The 23,643-nt window shown below is 50.5% G+C and overlaps 1 protein-coding gene across 10 annotated transcripts in view; it reads left to right on the forward strand.

Annotated features, from left to right (window-relative positions):
* Window positions 1-23,643, forward strand: part of EFR3B (EFR3 homolog B) — a 172,133-nt gene that overhangs the window by 117,171 nt on the left and 31,319 nt on the right. For all 10 annotated transcript variants that reach the window (XM_039529185.1, XM_039529182.1, XM_039529183.1 and 7 more), the window contains 2 exons: window positions 12,335-12,456; window positions 19,367-19,516. In XM_039529185.1, coding sequence (XP_039385119.1) covers window positions 12,335-12,456; window positions 19,367-19,516 — 272 coding nt within the window. The remainder of the gene's footprint in view (window positions 1-12,334; window positions 12,457-19,366; window positions 19,517-23,643) is intronic.

Raw genomic sequence — 23,643 nt, forward strand, 5'->3', positions numbered from 1 at the left:
TGTCCCCCCATTTGTGTGATGAAGTAATAAAGAATGCAGGAATAAGAAACACTGAGTTTTTAGTGAGATAAAATGAGTGGGAGGCAGCCTCCCGCTGCTATGATAGTCCAGGCAGTACAGAATCTTCTTTAGAAATGAAAGCGGGGGGCTGATGGAGCTCAGCCTCCAGCTGCTATGATGAGGACGGTTACCAGCTGTTTTGTACCATCTGCCAGGAATGACCGGGAGTCATTCCCATTTTTACCCAGGCGCCCCCGGCCGACCTCACTGAGGCCAGCCAGGAGCACTCACGGGCTGATGATGATGATGGATACCAGTCATATTGTACCGTCTGCCCGGGAAGGGGATGCTGGTGTTCAGCGCTGCAGCACCCCGTCTACCAGCAGCATGCAGTAAACATAGGGTGACACTGAAAAAAGGCGAGAAACGATTTCTTTCCCTTTTCTTTCGGGGGGGGAAGGGTGTAAATTGACGACGTACACCCTGAAACACCCGGGAAAATGTTTTTGACCCTTCAGGCATTGGGAGCTCAGCCAAGAATGCAAATGCTTTTTGGAGACTGCAGGGACTGTGGGATAGCTGGAGTCCTCAGTACCCCCTCCATGAGCGCCCATTTGATTCTTTGGCTTTCTGTTACGTTTGTCACGCAGCACTGTGCTGAGTCCCTGCTGTGGCCTCTGTCTATCATAGCCTGGAGATTTTTTCCAATGCTTTGTCATTTCATCTTCTGTAACGGAGCTCAGATAGAACAGATTTGACTCCCCATACAGCGATCAGATCCAGTATCTCCCATACGGTCCAGGCTGGAGCTCTTTTTGGATTTGGGACTGCGTCGCCACCCGTGCTGGTCAGAGCTCCACGCTGGGCAAACAGGAAATGAAATTCAGAAGTTCGCGGGGCTTTTCCTGTCTACCTGGCCAGTGCATCCGAGTTCCGATTGCTTTCCAGAGCGGTCACAATGGTGCACTGTGGGATACTGCCCGGAGGCCAATACTGTAGAATTGCGGCCACACTAACCCTAATCCGACATGGCAATACCGATTTCAGCGCTACTTCCCTCGTCGGGGAGGAGTACAGAAATCGGTTTAAAGAGCCCTTTATATCGATATAAAGGGCTTCGTTGTGTGGACGGGTGCAGGGTTAAATCGGTTTAACGCTGCTAAATTCGGTTTAAACGCGTAGTGTAGGCCTTAGGAGTTTCTCCTAAGCCAGCTTGGGTCTGATAATCAGAGGTGGGGGGCACCTGCAGCTGTCTTCACTCGGGAGTTGCTGCAATATTGCCAACCTCAGTATTCAAAAATCAGCAGTCAGGTCCCCAGAAACCATGAGACTGAAAGAAAAAACATTCTGTCTCCTTTCCTCTTTGAACTTTTAGGTCATGTTCGGGGCACCTCTTCAAGCTTCTTTTTCTGAAACCCTATGAGCGAGAAACATATATATATATTTTTAAAAAGCTGAGTTTCATGAGAGTTTCATGAAGTTCTCCAGGAGTTGGGGCTTTTAGGGGAAAAAGCCCCCCTAATCCAACAAGATTCGTGATGCAGTCCCAAGAGCTGGTAAGCCTGTTGATGGGTACCCAGCACCTCAGGCTCAAGGTGTCTAAAGTTGGGCACCCAAGAAATCCGTGACCACGTGTGGGCTCAGAAAGTCAGATTTAGCTAAAAGCATGCTGGATATAGTGAAGTGAGACCAGTTAGTCTCCTTGGCAGATTCACATGCTGCTGGTCTCATTTCACTATATCCAGCATGGTCCAGTGGATAAGATGCTGGGCTAGGACATCAGAGACCTGGCTTCTTTTCCCAGCTCTGCTACAGACTCCCTGCGGGACCCTGGCTGAGTCAATTCTCTGTGCCTCAGTTTCCCCATCTGTACAAAGGGGATAATAATACCCACCTTGGATCGGGAAGAAGTTGCAGGGGACAGTGCTGCAGGGTGTGGCTTGACCTCGGTCCTCTTTCTTTGGACCCTCCTCTCCAAGCTTAGAGCCCTTTGCCTGTGAAATCCCAGCTGAAGGGTGATTGCTGGTCTGTGTGGCCAGAGGCTGATCTTTCCCTTTGTGTTAGGCTGTGATGGTCCTAGACAAATCCCAGGCTGGGGTTTCGTGCCCTGTGTAATGAGCTCTGGCACCTGAGCCCTGCTAGGGAATTGTTAGAGCTCCATCCCTCTGGACAAAGGCTGAACCATGGAAGGGAGTTGTACAAAGCAGATTCTTAACAGCAGCTTTTCAATCAGTTCATAGACATGCAGAGAGCAAGGTGAGCTGGAGCAAGCCTAGCCCAGCTGCTACGGCTCGCCGCCCCGAGGGGCTCCCTTCCTTCATCTTGTAGCTACAGGCTGCCGGCAGGGTCACAGCTGCAGGAGCGAGCAGGACGGATGCTGGCATAGCAAGCCCAGCTGCCAGGATCAAGACTCCCTTTGTTGGCTCAATCTGTTCTAGTAACTGGCAGGCACATCATGGGCAATACTACTTCTCCCCACCCTTAACTAGTATCGCCCAGTGCTGAGAGCTGAGAATCCTGGGCTCTTTTCCTTTCTTTCCTTCTGACTTGCTGTGCGGCCTTGGGCAGTCACGTCACTGTTTTGTGCCTCAGTTTTCCCCTCTGTAGAGCAGGGATCGTCTCGTTGCTCAGCCCTGCAAAGCGCTTTGAGATCCTCAGATGAATATTGAATGCTCACCATGAACAATTTGGAACAGCAGGTAAACGTCTTACAAATCATGCTGGGTTCATGTGCAGTTCATGAGCAGAGAAAGGGCTGAATTGGACAGCGACTGCATTTGCAAGAAATCATTTTGACCAGCTCAAGTATGTAACATTACCCCCATTCTACAGATGGGAAAACCAAGGCACAGAGTGGTGAAATGACTTCCTCCAAGCCACACAGGCCAGAAGTCCTGATTCACAATCCCCTGCTCTCACTACTACACAGTGCTGCCTCCAGCTGGGTAACTGCTCGTACGATGGCTCTTCACACCTGCATTTGTTGGGACGACTAGAACCGCTTATCAGTTGCTTCATTTCTCTGGAGCACTAGGTTTATGTGACAATTAGGCTTCTGAGGACCTCTGGCTTGATGGCTTCAGTGTTGCTAGTTATAACCCTTTAGGCAGTGGAGACCCTTGGCTTTCTCTGGCTTAGCCACAAGGGTGGGCAACTCTGTTTACAGCTCTCCTGTTTGAACTCTGGTGGATGCATCTCAAAGCTCCTGGCTCGAGACTTGGCCATGTAATAGGCCACCCTCTGGCTGGATGGGGAACTCCGCTCCTGGGTCACGGCCAGTGGCTACATCCCAGCTGGCAGGCCAGACAGCCCTGTGTTGTGTTCTGCCTCTTTCTCGCCGCGGAACAGAACATTCCCAAGAGCAGCGTGGGTTATAAACATCACCGCATAAAAACCAGAGGCAGAGTCAAAATCTTTCACACCCTGTTCTTCAACGATGTTAATTGCTCCAAATTGAAAGTGATGGGAAACTGCCACGGCGCATCCATCAGCAGAACTATTAATCCACAGACATCGGAGAAGCAAGATCATCGATCGGTCGAGCTAAGTTAGCAGAACGCTGCTGTCGGCAGGCTGGAGTGGTGTTGCGGCACTGTCTCCTGCTGTAACGACTCTGCTGTTAACCCGCAGCCCTCAATAGCCGTTTGACTGGAATCATAGGATAGAACAGGGGTCAGCAACCTTTCAGAAGTGCTGTGCCGAGTCGTCATTTATTCACGATGATGTAAGGTTTCGCGTCCCAGTAATACATTGTAACGTTTTTAGAAGGTCTCTTTCTATAAGTCTATAATATCTATAAACTATTGCTGTATGTAAAGTAAATAAGGTTTTTAAAATGTTTAAGGAGATTCATTTAAAATTAAATTAAAATGCAGAGCCCCTTGGACCGGTGGCCAGGACCTGGGCAGTGTGAGTGCCACTGAAAATCAGCTCGCGTGCCGCAGGTTACCTACCCCTGGGATAGAATCATGTTCTCCCAGTCATAAAGTGCATCTCTGTTCAGGGAAAGGAGAATCTCCACTAGCTATCTATGGCCTATGACACACAACTGAGCTGTTCTGGGTCCAGCCAGTAGAAGGCAGTGGTCTCCCCCCCCACCCCAGTTCATTCTGATATACTGTAATATAGAGCACTCTATGAACATTAATTACTTCACATCCCTGCCTCCCTACCTCTGCGGCATCATTCTGCAGGCAGGAAAACCTAAACACAGAGGTTAAATGTTTTGCCTTAGGCTGCCGAAGGAGTCTGTGACAGACCTGGGATTAGAACTTGGAAGTTCCTGGCCCCCTGTCTAGTGCTCAAAGCACTCAGCAACACTGCCTCCCTAAGTCAGAATTGGAACTCTGTCCAAATGCCCCCTAATGATAAACCAGAGCCTGGATCCCAGGGCTCAGGGCCCCATTGTGCTAGGGGCTGTACGGACACGCAGTAAAGCGACATTTCCTCCCCCAGAAGGTGGATGAGGCAAACCGCATGGGGCTTGGAGGCAGAGGTGAGGGGCCTGCCAGGTGTGTTGGTTGTACAGCAGCCGGCTGGAGTCTCTGCTCACCACCTGCCCGGGTGTTGCGCAGGCCATGGGAGAGCCATGGAGGCAGAAAGGAAGCGAGAGGCGACAGACCCGTATTTCGGTTTGTGGCAGCAGCAGCAGCCACCTCCTCTCCTGGGCTGCCTGGAGCATAGTGATTTTAATGGGAGCTGCTCTTTCAGGCTGGCTCACATCCATGTGGGGGAGTAAATGTTCAGCTTGCCGAAGGATTGGAGGTGACAGTCGTCAGCTGCTGGGCTCCAGACGTTTCATCCCAGTGCTCGCGCTGTGCTGATCAAACCCTCCTCCGCACTCACTCAAGGCAACAGGGAGCTGTGGGCGAGCGGGAGGCTCAGAGCCCAAAGAAAACACAGGGGCTGTCTCAGCCCGGTTCCCCTGCCAGACGCAATGGGGACAGAGCAGCCTAGGATGGAGGGGCAGAGATTCGGCGACAGCAAGTGGGACCCTGCCATGAGTCACTTGGTGGGAAGGAGCGGGTTTCTCAGCAGCTGAGCTGCCCTGGGGGAGAAAGCGGCCGTCATCAGCCTTTTAAAGGAGCCGGCCGGCCCCCGTCGGCGGGAGGCTGATTGTACCCGGGAAGCGTGGAATCGCTACTGGAGCATGGCCTTTGAGCCCTGTTCCCTTCAGTTGATTTAATGGTGGATTTCGAGGGTGCCTGTGGTCGGTGATCAGTTGGGAGAGTAAAAGGGAGCCGTAGAGTCCGGTGAACATGAGGAATAGTCATCCAGGCACAGTGGGAAAACGCTGGGCTCAAGGGTAATTCACTGCTGCTGAGCGGGGATGGATTGTCATGCCTGCCGAGCGGCGGGTCAGACGCTGCGCTTGGTTATGCTGGTTGCAGGCTCGGATGCTGCTCTCAGCCACTTTCCTGTTAATCTGAATCCCTCCATTAATGTCACTCTCAGTCCCTGTGCCAGCGGGCCGCCTGCCTCCTGGGCACCCCTTCCTGGCCTGGGGTTGCTCTGCAGCAGGCCAACCTCGGTTCCCCCCTCTTCAGGGCACTTACAAACTCCACACGGTCTCTCGTGGCTAACGCCAGCCCTGCCTGGGGCCGGGTGAATAACAGAAATAATTCAAGAGACGAGGAGGGGGAGGTAATATCTTTCACTGGACCAACTTCTCCAGGCCCAAATAAAGTCCAGCACAGCATCAAACTTCACAGCCAGCTGTGGTGCCTCCTGCCATGCCTCTTCTTGGGTCCCCGCCTGCTCTTCATGAAGCTGTCGCCCCCAGCTGGGGTCTAGCCCTCTGCCTTCCCTTTCTCCCAGTTAGGGTCCCTGCAGGAGCTTCCCTCCCCTCTGGCTCATCCTGGGGAACACCTGCCCTCCAGCCGAGAGGCTGCTAATGAGGCACAGGTGGGCTGGATCAGTTCCCTCTTAAAGAGCCAGGTCCACCCTGTGACACTCTCCATGGCTTTCAGAGAAGTTGCTGGCGCAGCTGAGAGCAGAAATTGGACCCAGAGTCGTTTTTTGTGTCTACACAGATTAGAATCAGGGCGTAGATCAGCTAGAAACCTCTCCCCTGACGCAGCCCTGGGCCAGTGTGCCTCAGACCCAAGGAACGAGGGGCGAGGAGAGGATCATGAAAGCTGTCCCCGCCCGCTCATTCCTGGCCTGTTGTTGCTCCAGCAGCGCAGACCGTATGCAATAGCATTTCAGATCACGAAGCAGGACAGCCTTGAGGGAGAATTGCCTAGTGGTTAGAGCAGAGGACTGATGCTTACATGATGAGGGTTGGTGCGTAGGTACTGAAATGCCTTAGGAATAACGATGGGCGCTGAGGATTTGGCTACTGCCTGGTTTGTGGTATTTCCCTGTGGTTCTCCCCTCCCCCCCCGCCCCAGCAGTCAGTTACGTTGCTGGCAATGGACTCTTAATAAACTATCCCAACTACGTTCTGGTCTGACTTGAGGGGACCCTCTGCCTGCCATGTGCTGTTTTGCACTCTGTAATTCAGAGGAATGCTCAGGACAATTTCTGCGGAGAACCTGCGGTGTGTTTGTGCTGGGAAATGGTAATGAGACGCTTCCTCCCCTATCTGCTAAGGAGAAACTGTTTCAGGTGCATGCTTAATTAAAGGGTATTGTCGCAAACAATCCCTCCTGTCATGGAGCTAATGGTGGAGGCGGGAGGATGCTGTTTATAGACAGCCAGGCTGAGTCACTCCTGTGAAATCTCGCCTTCGAAATGTCTCCCCTTCGCTGAGTCACGCGTTGCTAATCCCCAATACTGATCATTCTCACACGCCCCCCGGGGGGCTCGTTCCACATCTGTCTCGGATGTGCCCATCTCAAGGTGTCTAGCAGAGATGTGTGCAAATCCTGTTATTACTGTATCCCTGAAGACATCCATTCACCCATGCAGATTCTGTACCCTTGGGGAGTTTCCGGCTCAGACACATGTAGAAGCCCCCCCACCCCCAGTCCTCTGACATGTGCCTGCATTCTCCTTAGCACATGGGCTTGCTGGCCAGGGGTAGGTACCAACCCTTGTCCCAGCCTGCCCACTTTGCAGTGAGGCCATAGAGCTGTAGCACGGTTGTGGTGCTTGTGTTCTGATAGTCCACCAGTGCTATCCCACAATTCCCAGGGTCTGCGTGTTCCAGCCCTTCTAGATCCCGACTTCCAACTCGCCTCCTATGCGCCGGCAGCAACTCGCTGGTTGAAGTGCAGCTGCATGGTGTTTAACCCCACATGGACTGCTCTGCTTTGCACTAGGACGCTAGTGTAACTCTGCATAAGCAGGTCCCTTCTCAGGACTCGGAGGTCCTAGGGTTCAGCAGAGATGCGGGCAGGTCCTGTTGTTAATTCTGCCGTGTTTCTGTACTGAAATCTGCAATGGCGCTCGGAGCTGTACGTAAAGGCTTGAGCCTCCAGGAGCTTACAGTGGCGTTCAGATGCATGCATGAGACTTCCAATAGCTGTCGGGGGTATTAACGTGATGGGGTAGGGGGTGGAATCCTGCAGCGGTTTCTCAATACGGCCACCCTGTGAGATAGGGAAGGATCGTAATCCCACCTGCTCTACCTGCAGATGTTTATTTAAAAAACCTCATTGAAGTTAGTTCCTGGAATTTTTAATAATTTAAGTCATAAAAATTTTCCAGTGTCTGTCAAAGCTGATGCTTTGATCTTCAGGTACCTGTCTCTGGCTTCTCCTGCTTTGGAGGACTTTGAAGTATGCGTGGCTGGCGCCAGCCCCGCTCTGAGCCCAGAGGCACTGCTGGGTGTTTTCAGATACGCTTCAGCCTGTGTACAGCAGGGAAAGAGCATCATTAAAAACCACAGGTTCCTCTGCACTCACAAGGGTTGGTTTGAGCCTGGGTCTCCGATACAGTTAATCAGCGACTGCTAATGGCTGATGGAGCCTTTCATCTACAGGTCACTAGCTCCAATCCGTCTCAGGGCAGGCGGAGCACGAAGCGACTCGGGGCTGAGGGCTGTCTACTGCAGTGAAATGGGCTGATCTGAGGCTAGTTCCTTATGGACAGATGTTGCCATCCCAATGGATTATGTGTATTAAGGTGGCATCCAGAAGCGCCCCCCGTCCGATCCGGGTCCCGGTGCGCTAGGCGCTGGCTAAACAGCCAGAGGGAGACCGTCCCTGCTTTCGGACAGCTCAGACTGCAGTTGGCCCCACTTTGCAGCCCTGGTTGGCAGGCAGAGCAGAGAGGCCACGGCTCAAGTGGGCCCTGGGGAATGTTCTCCTTTCTCAGCCCCCAGAGGAGGTCCCTGCAGGCCAGGAAGGAGGCAGATTGGCAGGAGACGGGCAGCATGCAAGAAGCTCACGCTGCCTGTATGTTGTACTCTGGAGCTTGCCAATCAGGCATCTTTTGGGAGCACTAAATGTCCCTTCTCAGGACTCGGAGGTCCTAGGGTTCAGCAGAGATGTGGGCGGGTCTTTAAACAAACTTTAAACAAACCTTCTCCCCGAAAAGGAGAGGCTGCTTCAGCCAGGAGATGCTGCAGCCAGCACTGCCGGTGCCAGCCGACATTGAAGGGAGCTTTAGGATTCTAGGGTGACAGTCACTGGAAACGAATTAAAATCAGTGTCTTCTGCTGGGATAACTAGCTCCTTCCCCGGCGGGGGGATGGGCAGGATAATCCCTCCCAGTTCTCTCACCCTGGGGTCCAGGTCTTGTGCCATGTCAGCACCCGGATGTACAGTAAGCTAAGCAGGCGGCTCCCTTCTTGTGCAGCCAGTGGTATAAGGTTCATTATATAACACTGCTGCTTTTCCTGGTAAATAATGGATGCATTTATAGGTTGAAAGTGGATCTCTTTTTTTCTGGGAACAGTTCCCAATGCGGCTGAGCCGGCTTGTTGGATTGCACAAAGCCAGTCTTTCATTTCCCCCTTTGGATCTGACATTTTATTAAGAGAGCAAAAATCGTGTGCCTAGAGGTGAATCAGACTCTTCTGCCTGTGCAATGATTTGAACACCGAAGGCAGAGGCTGAGCAAAATGTGCAGATGATACAAAACAACTCAAGATAGTTAAGTCCCAGGCAGACTGCGAAGAGCTACAAAAGGATCTCTCAAGACTGGGCAACAAAATGGCAGATGACAGTCAGTGTTGATAAATGCAAAGTGTTGCACATTGGAAAACATAATCCCAACTAGACACATAAAACAATGGGGTCTAAATTAGCTGTTACCACTCCAGAAAGAGACCTAATTAGCCATGATAGGCAGGGATGGTGTCCCTAGCCTCTGTTTGCCAGAAGCTGGGAATGGGTGACAGGGGATGGATCACTTGATGATTTCCTGTTCTGTTCATTCCCTCTGAAGCACCTGGCATTGGCCACTGTTGGAAGACAGGATACTGGGCTAGATGGACCTTGGTCTGACCCAATATGGCCGTTCTTATGTTCTTATTGAGTGGCATAAACGATACAGATGGACAATTTGGATGTTGTTCTCCCAGCAGCCTCGCAGGATAGGCAAGCAGAGAAAAGAAAAAGAATCAAGTCTAGCCCCATCTGGCTGGTGGGGGGAGAGAGAAGGACTGGACGTGCTCACTATAACCTTTGAGTTGCAATGGTGATGAGCACCATATTAGAAGCTAGCTACACCTAGCACACTTTAGAGGTAAGTTGTATTCTCCCCATTTTGCAGATGAAAACATAAGAACGGCCATACTGGGTCAGACCAATGGTCCAGCTAGCCCAGTATCCTGTCTACCGACAGTGGCCAATGCCAGGTGCTTCAGAAGGAATGAACAGAACAGGGCAATTTCAAGTGATCCATCCTCTGTGGTCCAGTCCCAGCTTCTGGCATTTGGAGGTTTAAGGACACCCAGAGCATGGGGTTGCACCCCTGACCATTTTGGCTAATAGTCATTGATGGACTTATCCTCAATGAACTTATCTAGTTCTTTTTTGAACCCTGTTATGGTCTTGGCCTTCACAACATCCTCTGGCAAGGAGTTCCACAGCTGTGCGTTGTGTGAAGAAATACTTCCTTATGTTTGTGTTAAACTTGCTGCCTATTAATTTCTTTGGGTGACCCCTGGTTCTTGTATTATGTGAAGGGGTAAACACACTTTCCTATTCACTTTCTCCACACCAGCCATGATAAAACCGTAATGAAAGTAAGGGAGTCTGAAATAGAAGTGATGCATAAATGTCTCTTTCTGGCAGAGGGAGTGGGTCTCTGCAGTCTTCATTGCTTTGCTAACGGACAGATGGTGGCTTGGAGCATAGAGCTGATGTGCTGGCTGCAGGCCGGACTGCAGCTCCTGGAACGAAGCATTTCTTGGATCCTTCTTCCACGAGCAGTTGCTCCTCTCTGGATGTTTGCTGTGTTGCACTAGGAATTAGGACAGTTTTGGAGATAGCTTGACTGTGCCTCACAACGCCATCCAAACGCAGCGGCTACTGACACAGCCCTTGTGATGAAGGAAAATTGCACGTGCTGTCGAATCATTATCTGCCCAGTTTTATAGGTGCCGCATAGTATTAGCACAGGAACTGTCTGTCAGGCTATAGTAGCCAAAATCTTACCAGGGAATTGGTTGTGCCTGTGTTTGGAGAATGGAAAAATAAAGCATGTGGGATTGTTAGCAAAAAAAAAATATCAAGAACTCTGCCTTTCCCTGGGGATAAAATAAATCCAGCGTGTGTTCAAAGTATCACAGCATTGGTAACTTTCTAAGATGTTTGTCTGAGGTTACGCTCAGAAAAGCAATGACCTTCTTCTCTTCAACGCAGCTACTCCCTGGGTGTTCAGGTTAGATGCCAGTGCTTGCAATTTTATACTGAGTCTTGCGGTATTTGATGTTTTTCTGAAAGCTGCAGCTTCAGGTCCTGGAAAGAAGCTGCACAGACTGTCGGCTAAGTCTCTAGCCCTCGTGGCTGCAGAGAAAAGCTTGAAAATGTGACTCTCAAAGGCCCGAGCTGTAGATCTGCTGACTTGACTGACACAAGAAGTTTTTACTCCAGTTAGCCCTGTGAAAGCAGTGCGGCTCTGAGTTGGATTCTATCGTCATCAGCAGACTTGTCAGCTAAGTTCCACTGTTTCCTGGTGGAGATGTTAAAAGCGGGAAGAATCCAGTTGGATTTTCAGAGTCTCATAATGCTATTTTAAACCTTCACTTTGCAGGCCTAGATTCCCAGGTCAGCTAGAGCAGCGCTCAGTGCCCTTCCAGGGGCATTAGATGGCTTTATGCCATCTTTCCATCCTTTCAGATCCTGGAGATACTGAGGTTGAACCAGCCAATAATGCAAAGTAGAGCAGCCTCAGGTGTGCTCTAACTTGTCAGTGGAAAAAGGTCCTCAAGGTGCCGTTTCCCCCAGCCAGGATCACCAGAGCACATGTAACTGCCATCTGTGACACCCCCCTTCCAATCCTCTGCCTATCCCTCCATGGTGGGGGCTGGCACAGGACTGGCTATCCAGCTCAGGATTCTCCTGCATTAGAGGTATCCTCAGCTGATGCCTTTAATGCAACTTTAAGTCCTCTTTGCATCACTGGAGCCCATAAAAGCTATAAGAATGATAAAAGAGAGATGTGTATTATTTGCAGTGTTGTTGGGTCTAAGATATTAGAGAGACAAGGTGGGTGAGGTTATATCTTTTATTGGTTGGTGAAAGAGACCAGCTTTGCACCCCTCAGAGCTCTTCCTCAGGTCTGGGAAAGGTGCTCAGAGTCTCCCAGCTGGTGGGACAGATAGTTTAGCATAAAATTAGCATAAACATTCAAGGTGACGTGGCAAAGAGTCCTGTGGCACCTGATAGACTAACAAACGTATTGGAGCATGAGCTTTCGTGGGTGAATCCCCACAAGGCAAAGTGGCCTGTTAACACCTCTGCAGTCATAGGACAAAAGAGCCATAAACCAGTGATAAGACTGTGATTTTTAGTGTCTAGCGAAGTTATGAATTTAAGCTCCCAGGCTGCTCTTTTGAGGTGTTGTGCAGGTTTCCACTGAGGACGAGGACTGAGAGGTCAGCTATAGAGTGATCGCTTTGTGAAACGTGTTCACGCACAGGTGATACGGTGTCTGTCTTTTATCATTTTCCTGTGCGAGTTCATTCGAGAACGTAGTGGTTATCCGGCTTCACCCACAAAGTTGTTGTTGGGGCGTTTATTGCACTGGAAGAGATACCCCACATGTTGCAATAGGCGTGACTAGGACCCCTGGATCTTGACAGGTGTGGTGTGGGGGGGTGTTGATCATTGCTTCTGATGGTGAGCTTGGTGAGGCTTACTCATCATTTTTCTCCCTCCCTCCTTTGCTTTCCTTCCTCTGCGCTGACTCTTTCTCTCGTTCATTTTCCCTTTTCCAGTTTGTGAAGTTCGCGAACATTGAAGAGGACACTCCGTCCTACCACAGGAGCTATGACTTCTTTGTGTCGCGCTTCAGTGAGATGTGCCACTCCAGTCACGATGAGCTGGAGATCAGAACAAAGTGAGTATGGAAGAAAACACTTCAGCCCCCACTCCTGTCTAGCAAACGAACGACTGAACAAGTGAATGAAACTTTTAGGGCTTGTCCACCTGGGGGTGGTCAGGAAAGTTAAACTGAATTAACTACAGGTTAAAATGTAAAGGGGATGAGTTAAACCTCATTAACCTGTGTGGATGCTCTTATCAAGACTTCACTTTTAATTTGGTTCATCTTAATTAATCTGGAAGTGAATTAAATTAATCTGAATTAAGGCCACTCTAATTGTGAACGAGAATGTCCACACAGGTTTAATGCAGTTTAACTAATCCGTTTTAAAAATTAATTTGGATTAATTTGCCTGAGTGTGCCCGTGTAGACAAGCTGTTACATGATGCTTTTCATCTTGGGATCACGGTGCAATGGAGCCTGTGAACAACCTCTGGAAGCTGAAGCCACCTGTGGAATGGAATCCAGTGGCTCTCCATGCCATCCCACAGCTAGCGCCGGTTGGGAATTTTTCAACAAAATGGTTTTTTTTAATTTGGAAAATGCTGATGTGTTGGAAGCAAAACTGTTTGATTAAACATACCGGGTTTGCCAGAACTTTAATTGAGAGAGGTCTCTTGGGTGCAGAACTGACAGAGGCAGACGCCCTGGGGTAACTCAGTGTTCAGAGCACAGGACTTGAATCCAGCTCTCCTTCATCCCAGGTGAATGGGTCTCTGCCTGTTTTTTTCTGTTTTGTTCTGATGTGGAAAGGGAAAGTTTCTGAAGTCTTGAAAATATTTGCAGGAGAGGAAAACCATTTCCCACCCGGATCTACTCCCAGCCACCTAATAGAGTAAGCCAGGTCTTTTGCCAATGGCTGTTGGGCATAGAGGGTACAAAAATTCACTCTCTAGGACAACCTCCCAGAGAGCCCCGGAACTCACTAGAGAGAGGCCGTTAAATTGGTAGTGACCCAGTGACTCAGATCAGGGTTGAGGCACATGGGTAGGAAATGTGCACCTTGTGTGTGGTTCAACACAGGGCTTCGGTCTCCAGTGCTGTCGAGCTGGCTCCTTAGAGCAGCATTAAAATCCACTAATGTGACCGAGTGCTTGATTATAATATTGAAATATGGAAAACGAGCGTTAATAAGCGACTCATTTTCCTGTGCTGGGAAGATGCTCCTCGGGAGGATTAATTATGACTAACACAGACAGATTAATGTTGTTTATGGTGATCTCGTCTGCAGTGCATTTAAAAACAGCTAGCACTTAAAATTACCTCCTCTCCGTCCCCTGCAAAGCATTCTGTAACTGACTGTGATGCTCTGGGGGGTCACCCATGCCAGGAAGAGGTTCGGTCAACACCTGTTTGCAGGGGAACTCAATAACCCTTCCAGCCCTGAGTTCTCCTCCCACAACATCTTTCTGCAACTCCCAGCCCCTCTGACTGTAACGCTCACACAACCATTACCAAGGTCACTGCTCCTTTAGAGAGACAGTATACAGCAGCCTGTTAGCTTAACTGGGGTTAACACAGCCTTCCCTTCAGTCATGGCACTGAGCTGGTTTATAGCAAACGTAAACCACGTTTGTGAAAAGAGAACCTTGGGGGAAGTGATCCCATAAGGATAGAAATGGTTACAAACAAACAAAAGTGAAAATACGCTGCTAAGCCTGAAATTCAGCAAACGAGAGTCTTTTGTTCAGAGAAGTTGTCTCGCCGCAGTCATTCTCCCAGCATGGCTGGCTAGTCCTTACCCAGGATCCCAACACAGAGTTCAAAGTGCTTGGTTTCTTTGGCCTCGTTTACACTAAAAAGTTAGGTCGACCCAGCCACATCGCTGAGGGGTGTGAAGAATCCACACCCCTGAGCAACGTAGTAAAGCTGACTTAAGCCCGGGTGTAGACAGCGCTAGGTGGATGGAAGAAGTCTTCTGGTGACCTAGCTGCTGCCTCTCGGGGAGATGGATGACCTACACCGACAGGAGAACCCCTAGAGTAGTGTCTACTCTGTAGCGTTTCAAGAGTGGACAAGCCCTTTGTCTCCTCAGGTGAAGGGCCACTTACAGGTTTTCTTCCCCTCTCTTTATAGACCACTAAATCTTTGAAATGTGTTCTTCTGAAGTGACTCCCCACATAAAGTTCCTTTCCATGCTGGGTGGAGACGCCATGCTGTGTGGTGGAAACGCCATCCTGGCTTCTACTCCGCTTGTGATTTTTGCAATGCAAATGATCTTCCTGCAAAGTCCAGTACGAAAGAATAGACCCTTGTCCTTGGCCACATCTGGCTTCAGGTGTCCGCCCCTTTCCTTCATCTGGAAAAAACCCGTTTATCAGATTCCCCTGGCGTGCCTGCGTTAAACATGCTTTAATCGCTTTCCAGCACGTCTGTATAGTTCTTCGTAGGGTAACTGTACCCACATCCCGCAAGGACCATGGATGAGCAGTGAGTTAGTAGTTTTCCAGCGAGATATTATGTGCCATCTTTTGGAGCAGTGTGTGAAACACAGTGAGCCGGCCAGCCAGCTGAGACCCATTGCTACGTGCCAAGGGGCTCCATACCCTCTGGCGCTGGGGTTCTCTTAATGTCATCCCACTGGGTGCCGTTTCAGTAACGCCCTGCTGTTCTCGTCACTGTATTCTGCCCATGGTTAGGCTGCGGTCTGTTGCATTGAATTGCTTCCCCTCATCTCGGAGCGAGGTTAGGCGTTCTAGGAAGCCTTCCAAAGGCCGAGGAATAACAAGCAGGGAGAGGCCAGGGACAGCACAGAGTAATAACCCAGTGCTTCAGAGCGGCCTCAGGAAGAGGTGATCGTTTGGTCTGTGGTCTTGGAGTCTGGAACCTTAGAACAGCCAGTGCTCAGACTATGCACAAACCCAGAGCTAAGGGCTTGAAGTTTTGCTGTCCTGGACTAGTTCAATGCAGCTGGACGCGCTATTAGTAGCTTTATGGTAGCCCTAGGTGCTGCTCCAGCCAGAATCTGGACCTACATTGTCATGGGCGCTGTGCAGTCATATGGTAAGAGACAATCCCTGCCCTAGATTGTAGAGCTAACAGTCTAAACAGTCTAATGGTGGGAGCAGACACGTAGAGGGGACATGACCCAGGGTGGGTCATTGGCAGAGCTGGGAGTAGATCCTGTGGTCCAGAGCTCCCTCTGTTGGACCACCCGGCCTTTCAGATAGTCTAGTGCTCAAATAGTGCAGTGGTGGGGTACCAGTGTGAGAACCTGGCTGGAGAAAGCTAAGGTTGCAGTCACTTGTAACGTTCAGGTTTCGCTTCTCGGGGCCTGCTGCTTGAAGGAGACTCTTTTTTTTCTTTTGGAAAGTGGGAATAAAACTGCGCCAGCCATTTCCGAGAACAGGGGGAGCGATGGGGAAAATATTTTCCCAGAGGGGAAAAGAAACATTGGCAGCTTTGTGTTTTGACAGCTGTCTGGCTGGAACGGCTGGGACTAGGAAGCTGAAATTTGACAAGGAACTAGCCTTGACTGAGAAGAGATGCCTCGAAGTGTTCTAGGGAAAATTGGATGAGATTTGGCTGAGTTCTAAGGCTCTGAAAATTGCATTTTCACACACGAAGAATCAACTTTTAATAGTTGAACTATCACAAGGAAGAATAATACACTAATCGGCACCCATATCACGCTTTTCGTCTGGTGTCCAAGCTCGATAAGGACTGGTGGCTCCAGGAGCGATTCACGTGCTTCTCTAGTAGAGCTGTGTCCAACCGACGAGTGATAATTGGAGTGAGATTCAGACTGTAATAGCCCCAGGGCCGAGAGTGTTTGGATTCAGCTCATTGGCAAGAGAGAGGAGCCATCACTAAGGCTACTATTTAGTCATGGGTATTTTTAGTAAAAGTCATGGACAGGCAACAATAATAAAAAAAAATTCACAGCCTACGATCTATCCACAACTTATACTATAAATACCCCTGACTAAATCGGGGGAGGTGGTGGTGGTGGTCGATGCTGGGGGAGAGGGGCACTCCGGGGGGAAGCAGATGGGGGGACTGCTGGGGAGAGTGGGGCCAAGTGGGTTTCAGTTGCCACGGGGATTGCAGATGCCCCGACATCCAGGCACATTTGGATCTAGAGTCTGGCTCCATCTCTGTTTGCAGTGGGCTAAGTTCTGAGGTCCCCACTCCGTTTTTACTGATGGAAAGTCTTCGCAGACTGCCGCCCTCTTTACTTCTAGTGACCCAGTGGGGAGTTTGTCTGAGCCCAGGATCAGGGCCTACGTTTCTTGGCCTCCATGACGTGCTGCGCCACGCACAGCTGCAGTATGTTCATCGGACGGGCTTGCCGGTGACTTACCAGGGGAACATTAAGGTTTATAACCGGAGGAGGGGACCCAGCTCTTACTCCACTTCCAAACAGTTCATTGAGAAATGAACACCTAGAAAATGTGGAGAAAATAGCAACTGCCCCGTGACCCTTACTCGCAGGCTCACGATTTCCAATTGCATGGGGGCCTCGTTTCAGCCAACCCTCCATCCGTGACCATCTGCCCTGCCCTGCCCTGCCCTGCGATACTAGGAACCGTCCTCTGTATTTCGAACAATTCTGTCCATGTACTTCACACACTAGTTCCCTTGACACCTCCTGCATCTCTAATGCAAGTGGACGTTTCGTTTCTCCTGCAGCGCAGCTGCTTATTATCCACTGTAACACTGAGCAAAATTCTTCTAGTCTCAGCCCTCGCACACCTGTTCCACCTGCTGAAAGTCAACAAGCTACGTGGGGGCTCAGTCTGTGATCCAGCACTAGGTCCTCAGCTGCTGTAAATCAGTGGATCTCACGGATTTATTCCAGCGGAGGGTCTGATCCTTAGTGTTTATTGATAAGTGAGGTTACAGGGCCAAGTTCAGACCTGGGACGACTCCCCTGAAGTTATAATGTATGTTCTCTCTCTAAAAGTACCAGAACACTGCAGGGTTTTTCGCCCCCCCGGGATTGCTGGGAATTCAAGCCATGTCTTTAAACAGTGCAGTCATTTTCCAGGGGGAACCGTCCCTTAATGAGGGTACGTTTTCCTGGGTTATGTCCCTTTAACCACCTTGGGCCTTATATTTTCAGTGGTGAGAGTGAGGATGCCCAGGCATTGCCTGCACAAGCATTGATGGCATGTCAGACACAGCTCATCCAGCCTGGTCTGCTGGCTTTCTTCAGATTCTCTTGGGGCCTGTGGGGAGGTTAGTGTGTTTGCTTTAGGTCAGGGCTGCTGTATTTGGGGGAAGAGGCAAGCCGTAGGCAGGGCCGGCGCAACCCATTAGGCGACCCAGGCGGTTGCCTAGGGCGCTAACATTTAGGGGGCAGCGACTGTGGTGGCCAAACATCCGGCTGCCCCGGTCGTTGTCAGTATTTCGGGGGTGGGACCTTCCGCCGCCTCTGTCAGGGGCGCCATTTTGAGGGCGGGACCTTCTGCCGCCTAAGGCGCCAAAAAGGCTGCTGGCGCTTCTGGCCGTAGAAGCCACAGAGGCATGAGAGTCATTTACACCAGATCTTCAGCTGCTGTAAATTGACGTAGCTGCATTTACATCAGTGAAGCGAAGCTGATTTCCACCAGCAGGGCTCTGGCTCAGAGGTCCTTGGGATCCCATCCAGGGGACGCCATGCGTGTTTAGCGATCACCCCTCTATGGAATGCAGGATTGGGACCTTCGTAAACCGGCTAAGGCAGGGATCTTGTTGGCCGGTTTGTCCTGAAGGCACCTCTTGTGGCCCAATTTAAATAATAAGCATCCCAGTGGAGCACCCATTCGGATCTGGCGGGGGATTGTCAAAGGCAGAACAGGTGCCCAACTCCCATGGGAGCCCGTTCCAATCTGGAGTATAGTTTGGTGACTGAGCAGAGTCTCTTTGGGCCAATTTGTTCTCCCCAGATCCAACCCCCTCCCACATGCTGGGGAAATTTAGGTCTTGATCCAATTCTAAGCGCTGCAGCCTGGGCCGGTCTTTGCTTCTAAGCAGATTGACCACTTGGTGAAGTGAGAAATAATGGCACGAATTCACCCGTTGGCCCTGGCTTGCTAAGCACTACTGGTGCAGTGTCCCTCTCTGGCGCCTTTCGCCTAAGGCTCTCGGAGCACTTTCCAAACTTCCAGTTAGTCCTGACAGCAGCCCCTGGGAAAGACAGAAGTAGCGTTATCTCTAGTTTAGAGATGGGGAAACCGAGGCACGGGGAAGTAAATTAACTTGCCATGGATCACTCCGTGACACAGCTGGAAGGAGGAGCCAGAGCATGGACCACGCCCGGCATACACTGTTCTAAGTAGAGCGGATTGGAAAAGTGCCAACAAAACATTCTTTTCACTAGAATTTGCCAGTTTGTCAAACTTGAAATTTTTGGTGGAGACGGTTCGATTTGACGAAGTTCTGTGGGAACCCTGCTGGGTTTCCTGCCAGCTCGCCCCCCTGGTTCTTCAGTAGCCCGTCATCTGGGCTGATGGGAACAGAGAGCCTAGAAGCTCCTTGGCCGTCTGGACTTCCAGGGGCTGCAGCTCTGGGACAGCGCACCCGGCAGACTGCCCTGGAGCTGGGGCTCTGTCCCCTTTTGCAGAGAATTTTTTGCTCTCAACCCAGATTTTAAACTCTTGACATCCTCCGCGAAAGGGAACGACCTCCCTCCAAACAGCTCGAGTTCTAACCAACAGGCCGAGCTCCCAGAACTGAGAAAGGAAGCCCAGAGTCCTGACTCCCCGTCTTAACCACTAGATCACATTCCTCTTGCAGAGTGAGGAAGAGAACCCAGGCGTCCTGAATGGCCAGTCCCCTGCTTTCACCTTTGGACGACCATCTCTCCCCTAATGTGCCCAGTGTCACACCCGAGGGGTGGGTAATTCCCAGCCGTTCAGTCACCGCGTTCGGACGTTCTAATGACTGGATAGCCCTGTTTCATCCATGTGGTGGTGTGTGTGTTTTTAATCCTTTCCTTAAGGATCCGGATGTCCGGCATAAAAGGCCTGCAGGGGGTGGTGAGGAAGACGGTTAATGATGAACTCCAGGCGAACATCTGGGACCCGCAGCATATGGACAAAATCGTGCCTTCGCTGCTCTTCAACCTACAGCACGCAGAGGAGGCTGAGAGGTGGGAGTTTGCTTTTCCCTTCCTGGTAGGGGTGCAGAGCTGCAGATAGCATTTCTGGCGCTGCTAGGTCTGGGTAGCAGCAAACTCTCTTGTTCTGTTCCCGAGCAGCGAGGAAGGGTTTGAATTCCTGGAGCGCCCGCTGTCCTTGCTGGGGGAGAAACGAGTGGACCCAGCCTTGGGAGGCTGTGTGGTTTCATTCGCAGTGTACACGTTGAAGCAGATCCTCAGCTGGTACAAATCGATGTCAATGGAGCTACACTGGTTTGCAGAGCTGAGGGCCTGACCCGTATTTCCTACTATTGTCACAAAAAAGGGAGTTAAACAGCAAACAGCCATCTTCCTCTGAGCTGCACCCCAACCCCACAGCAGGCTTTCTGCGCGCATCATAAAGAGGTGTAAAAAAAATAAATAAAAAAGCCAGACATTTTGTTTCCATTGCAGGTGACCTTTAAGTAGAGCTGGGTGAACATTTTTTTTCTTTTGACAAATGGTAAATTCAGTGAAACATCCATTTTCCAGGGGACCAAAACTGTTTGCAAATGTAGGTCGAATCTGGTGGAAAGAAAACGAAGAAAATACATATTTAAAAAGACAAAAAATAATTCCAGCCATTTAGACACTAAATATTTTGAGTTTTTCATTTTGAAACAATGGTTTTGTTTTGAAATGTAGCTAGATTTGACAGATCCCCTGAGAACGTATGTATGGTTTTGTTTGTTTTTTTGGAAAACCTAACACCTCAAAATGAAACAAAACAAACAACTGTTGGGATGGAGGGGGGGAAATCACTTTTGATTGAACGAATTGAAAAGTTTCTGCTGGGGGAAAAGAAAATGTTTTCTGCGGATCAGTGATTCACTCCGTGCCTTTCTCAAGTTCTGCAGCTAGCTAGTGGCAGAACCGCAAGTCCTGGTTCCCCGCCCTCTGCCTTGTAGCTGGCTACCCGCTCTCCAGTTTGCTTATATTCTCTCAAACACGCTATTTATTGGGCGTTACGGTTCGGGGCCTTCGGAAGTTTCCTTAAAATGAGGCAACTTCAGTTTTCGTTTGTGGTGTTTTCTTTCTGCAGGACTGAAATTGCCTGCTGGGAAAGTTCTTCATTATGATGTTAGTGCTTAGAGCCCCTGTTGTGTTAGTTGCTGTACAGACGCCGTCCCTTCCCTGAGCAGCTCGCAGTCAAAACAAACAGGACAAAGGCTGTGGTGTTATCCCCGCTTTGCAGCTGGGAACGTAGGCACAGAGAGATGAAGGGAAGGGAAGCTTGAGGCAGCTCATCTTGCTTTGCAGAGCTGTCAGGGTGAAGGCACAGACCTGTGCATTTGCCAGATAAGACTCTCAGCTTGTTCTCCTCTCTAATTGCCCGTAAACAGGGTGCAAGCTGTGACCGGAGATTAGGTAAAACCTCTCTCTCTCTCTCTCTCCCTTCCCCATCCTATGCCTCAGGTGTGTCCACCCCAGCCTGCTGGGCTTTCACAAGCAGACGGGATTTTTAAGGGAAATTACTCAGGCGATAATGATATACCTATCTCCTAGAACTGGAAGGGACCCTGAAAGGTCACCAAGTCCAGCCCCCTGCCTTCACCAAGTACTGATTTTGCCCCAGATCTCTAAGTGGCCCCCTCAAGGATTGAACTCAACCCTGGGTTTAGCAGGCCAATGCTTAAACCACTGAGTTATCCCTCCCTCCGCTCGTCTTTGGATGCTGCTGGCGAGAAGGGGACATGTGCATGAATTCTGCCTGGTTTATTTTGACGGTTAGGAAAGATGCCTCAGAAATCAAGTGTTCAGGCTTAAAACTCCGTCATGGTGTTTGCATAAGCAAACGGTCCAAGCGGAAGGCCAGATCCTGGTGCCCGTGTGTGTCCGAAGTAACTCTTGAGTAGGCAGCGAGTTGCTCTGGATTTGCACTGGGTGAAGCGAGGGCAGGTTCTGGCTCTGGGGGGGTCTGACTTTTGAATGAGCGCACAAAGCCCCATGTTTCATATGCAAATAGGCATTTGTGGCGTGTAAAACACTGCAGTCTCCTGGCTTTGGGTGTCTACCACTGTCCTCTAGTGGTTGGCTCCCAGAAAGAATAAAGGAACCTTTCTGGGTATGCCTACAGTGCGCATGGAGCCCAAGTCTCCCTTCTGACCACACACAAATCAGTGTGACTCGGGTCAGCAAGCAGGGAGGACCCAGGTCCCTGCTAAGGGGGTGGGTCAGAGCCCAAGTCCTGCTCGATAGATCCAAGCCCTCTCCTTTTGCAGCGTGGACACAGCTCAGGCTGCAGACCCACGTTAAATGGTCAGCCCAGTGCAGGACGGCTGCATTAGCAGCGCTGAGACACCCGGATCCAACAGTTGTAGTGCAGTGTGGACACTCAAGCCCGGGCTTGGAAACAGCAGGTCCCACAGACCCATCAAAGGGGTCAGCGGACGTGGTTGAGACCTGTGTATTTGGCTGGGGGTTCTCGCCTTGGCTTCCCAGATGCACGTGTTGTTTTTGTAATTACGGAGTCTGTGGCACGTGGACAGTCTCCTACAGGTACACACTGCAGACCGAAGATCCATCTCCTGCCCCGTGGGCCAGACGCACAGGGCTGGCTGGGAGCAGCGAGCTGTGTGCTTTGCTGCCTCCTTGCCCCTGATTCACTGTCTGGCTACCTACACAGGGGTCTGTGCGGCGTCCGTCGCCATGGCACCCGAGTGCCAGACGTTTTTCAAACATGATTCGTATTTTAACTTTCTCTCCCTGCCCTGCTCCAGGGAGATGGCTGTTATTGTCGGGAAACTGAGGCAGATGGGGGGGTGTTTTCAGATTGTTCTCAAGGCGCTGGGGTCTCTCTTCACTCTGATCTGAGCTCCGCAGTCACGGGCCAATGGCTAAGGAAGCTCTGACCCCACTCACCCTTGTGGTCCCGTCCATCCTCCGGTGGCACTAATAAGATATCTTGGAATTGGAAAAGGTACAGAAAAGGGCAACAAAAATGATGAGGGGTATGGAACGGCTGCTGTATGAGGAGAGATTAATAAGACTGGGACTTTTCAGTTTGGAAAAGAGACGACTAATGGGGAATATGATAGAGGTCTATAAAATGATGGCTGGGGTTGAGTAAGTAAATAAGGAAGTGTTATTTATTCCTTCTCATAACACAAGAACTAGGGGTCACTAAATGAAATTAACAGACAGCAGCTTTAAAACAAAGAAAAGGCAGGATTTCTTCACACAGCACAGTCAACCTGTGGAACTTCTTGCCAAGGAATGTTGTGATGACCAAAACTATAACAGGGTTCAAAAAGGAACTAGATAAGTTCATGGAGGACAAGTCCATCAATGGCTATTAGCCAGGCTGGGCAGGGAAGGTGTCCCTAGCCTCTGTTTGCCAGAAGCTGGGACTGGGCGACAGGGGATGGATCACTTGATGATTCCCTGTTCTGTTCATTCCCTCTGGGGCACCTGGCGTTGGCCACTGTCAGAAGACAGGACACTGAGCTAGATGGACCATTGGTCTGACCCAGTGTGGCTGCTCTTAGGTTCTTAAGCACATAGCTCCTGTGGGTGGTGATTTAGAAGAAGATGGTTTCTCAAGCAGTCAGTGCCAGCCACCATTGCAGCCAAACAGCCCTTGCTGTTTGGGGTCATCAGGAGCGCGGATCTTTGGTTCCAGCGTGTTATGCCCGGCCTAGGGTATAAAGCACAAAGCATGTTGTTTTGGTGGGGAAGGGGAGAGTCAGAGCTCCCCCTACTGGCCCATTGTAGAATAAACTAGGCACCTCTTAAACTCTGAACCAAATTCGCTCTTTTACTTGGAACCCTAATTTGTCGGAAAAGAGGAATTTCCCACGGGCTGCCTCCATTCCATGGCACATCTGAGCTGCGTGGCGCTGGTAAAGGTTAGGATCTGCGTGGCTGGGAGAGGGCCGTGTGGGCGGGGTCCGATAGTCAGCACCCTTCTGTTTATAGATCAGCTCTCGTATCAAAGGAGCCCAGACTGTTGACCAGGTTCATTGCGCACAGGGGATCCCTTCACTGATCACTGAAGCGCAGCCTCCCTGGAGCAGAGCACAGCAGTTCTATTCTGCATGGTTCAGAGCCACACCTGGAAGGAGATGTGAGGCGCCACTAACACAGCTGGAGTTTAGGGA

This window comes from Mauremys reevesii, linkage group 3 (assembly GCF_016161935.1).
Source record: "Mauremys reevesii isolate NIE-2019 linkage group 3, ASM1616193v1, whole genome shotgun sequence".
NCBI lineage: Eukaryota > Metazoa > Chordata > Testudines > Geoemydidae > Mauremys > Mauremys reevesii.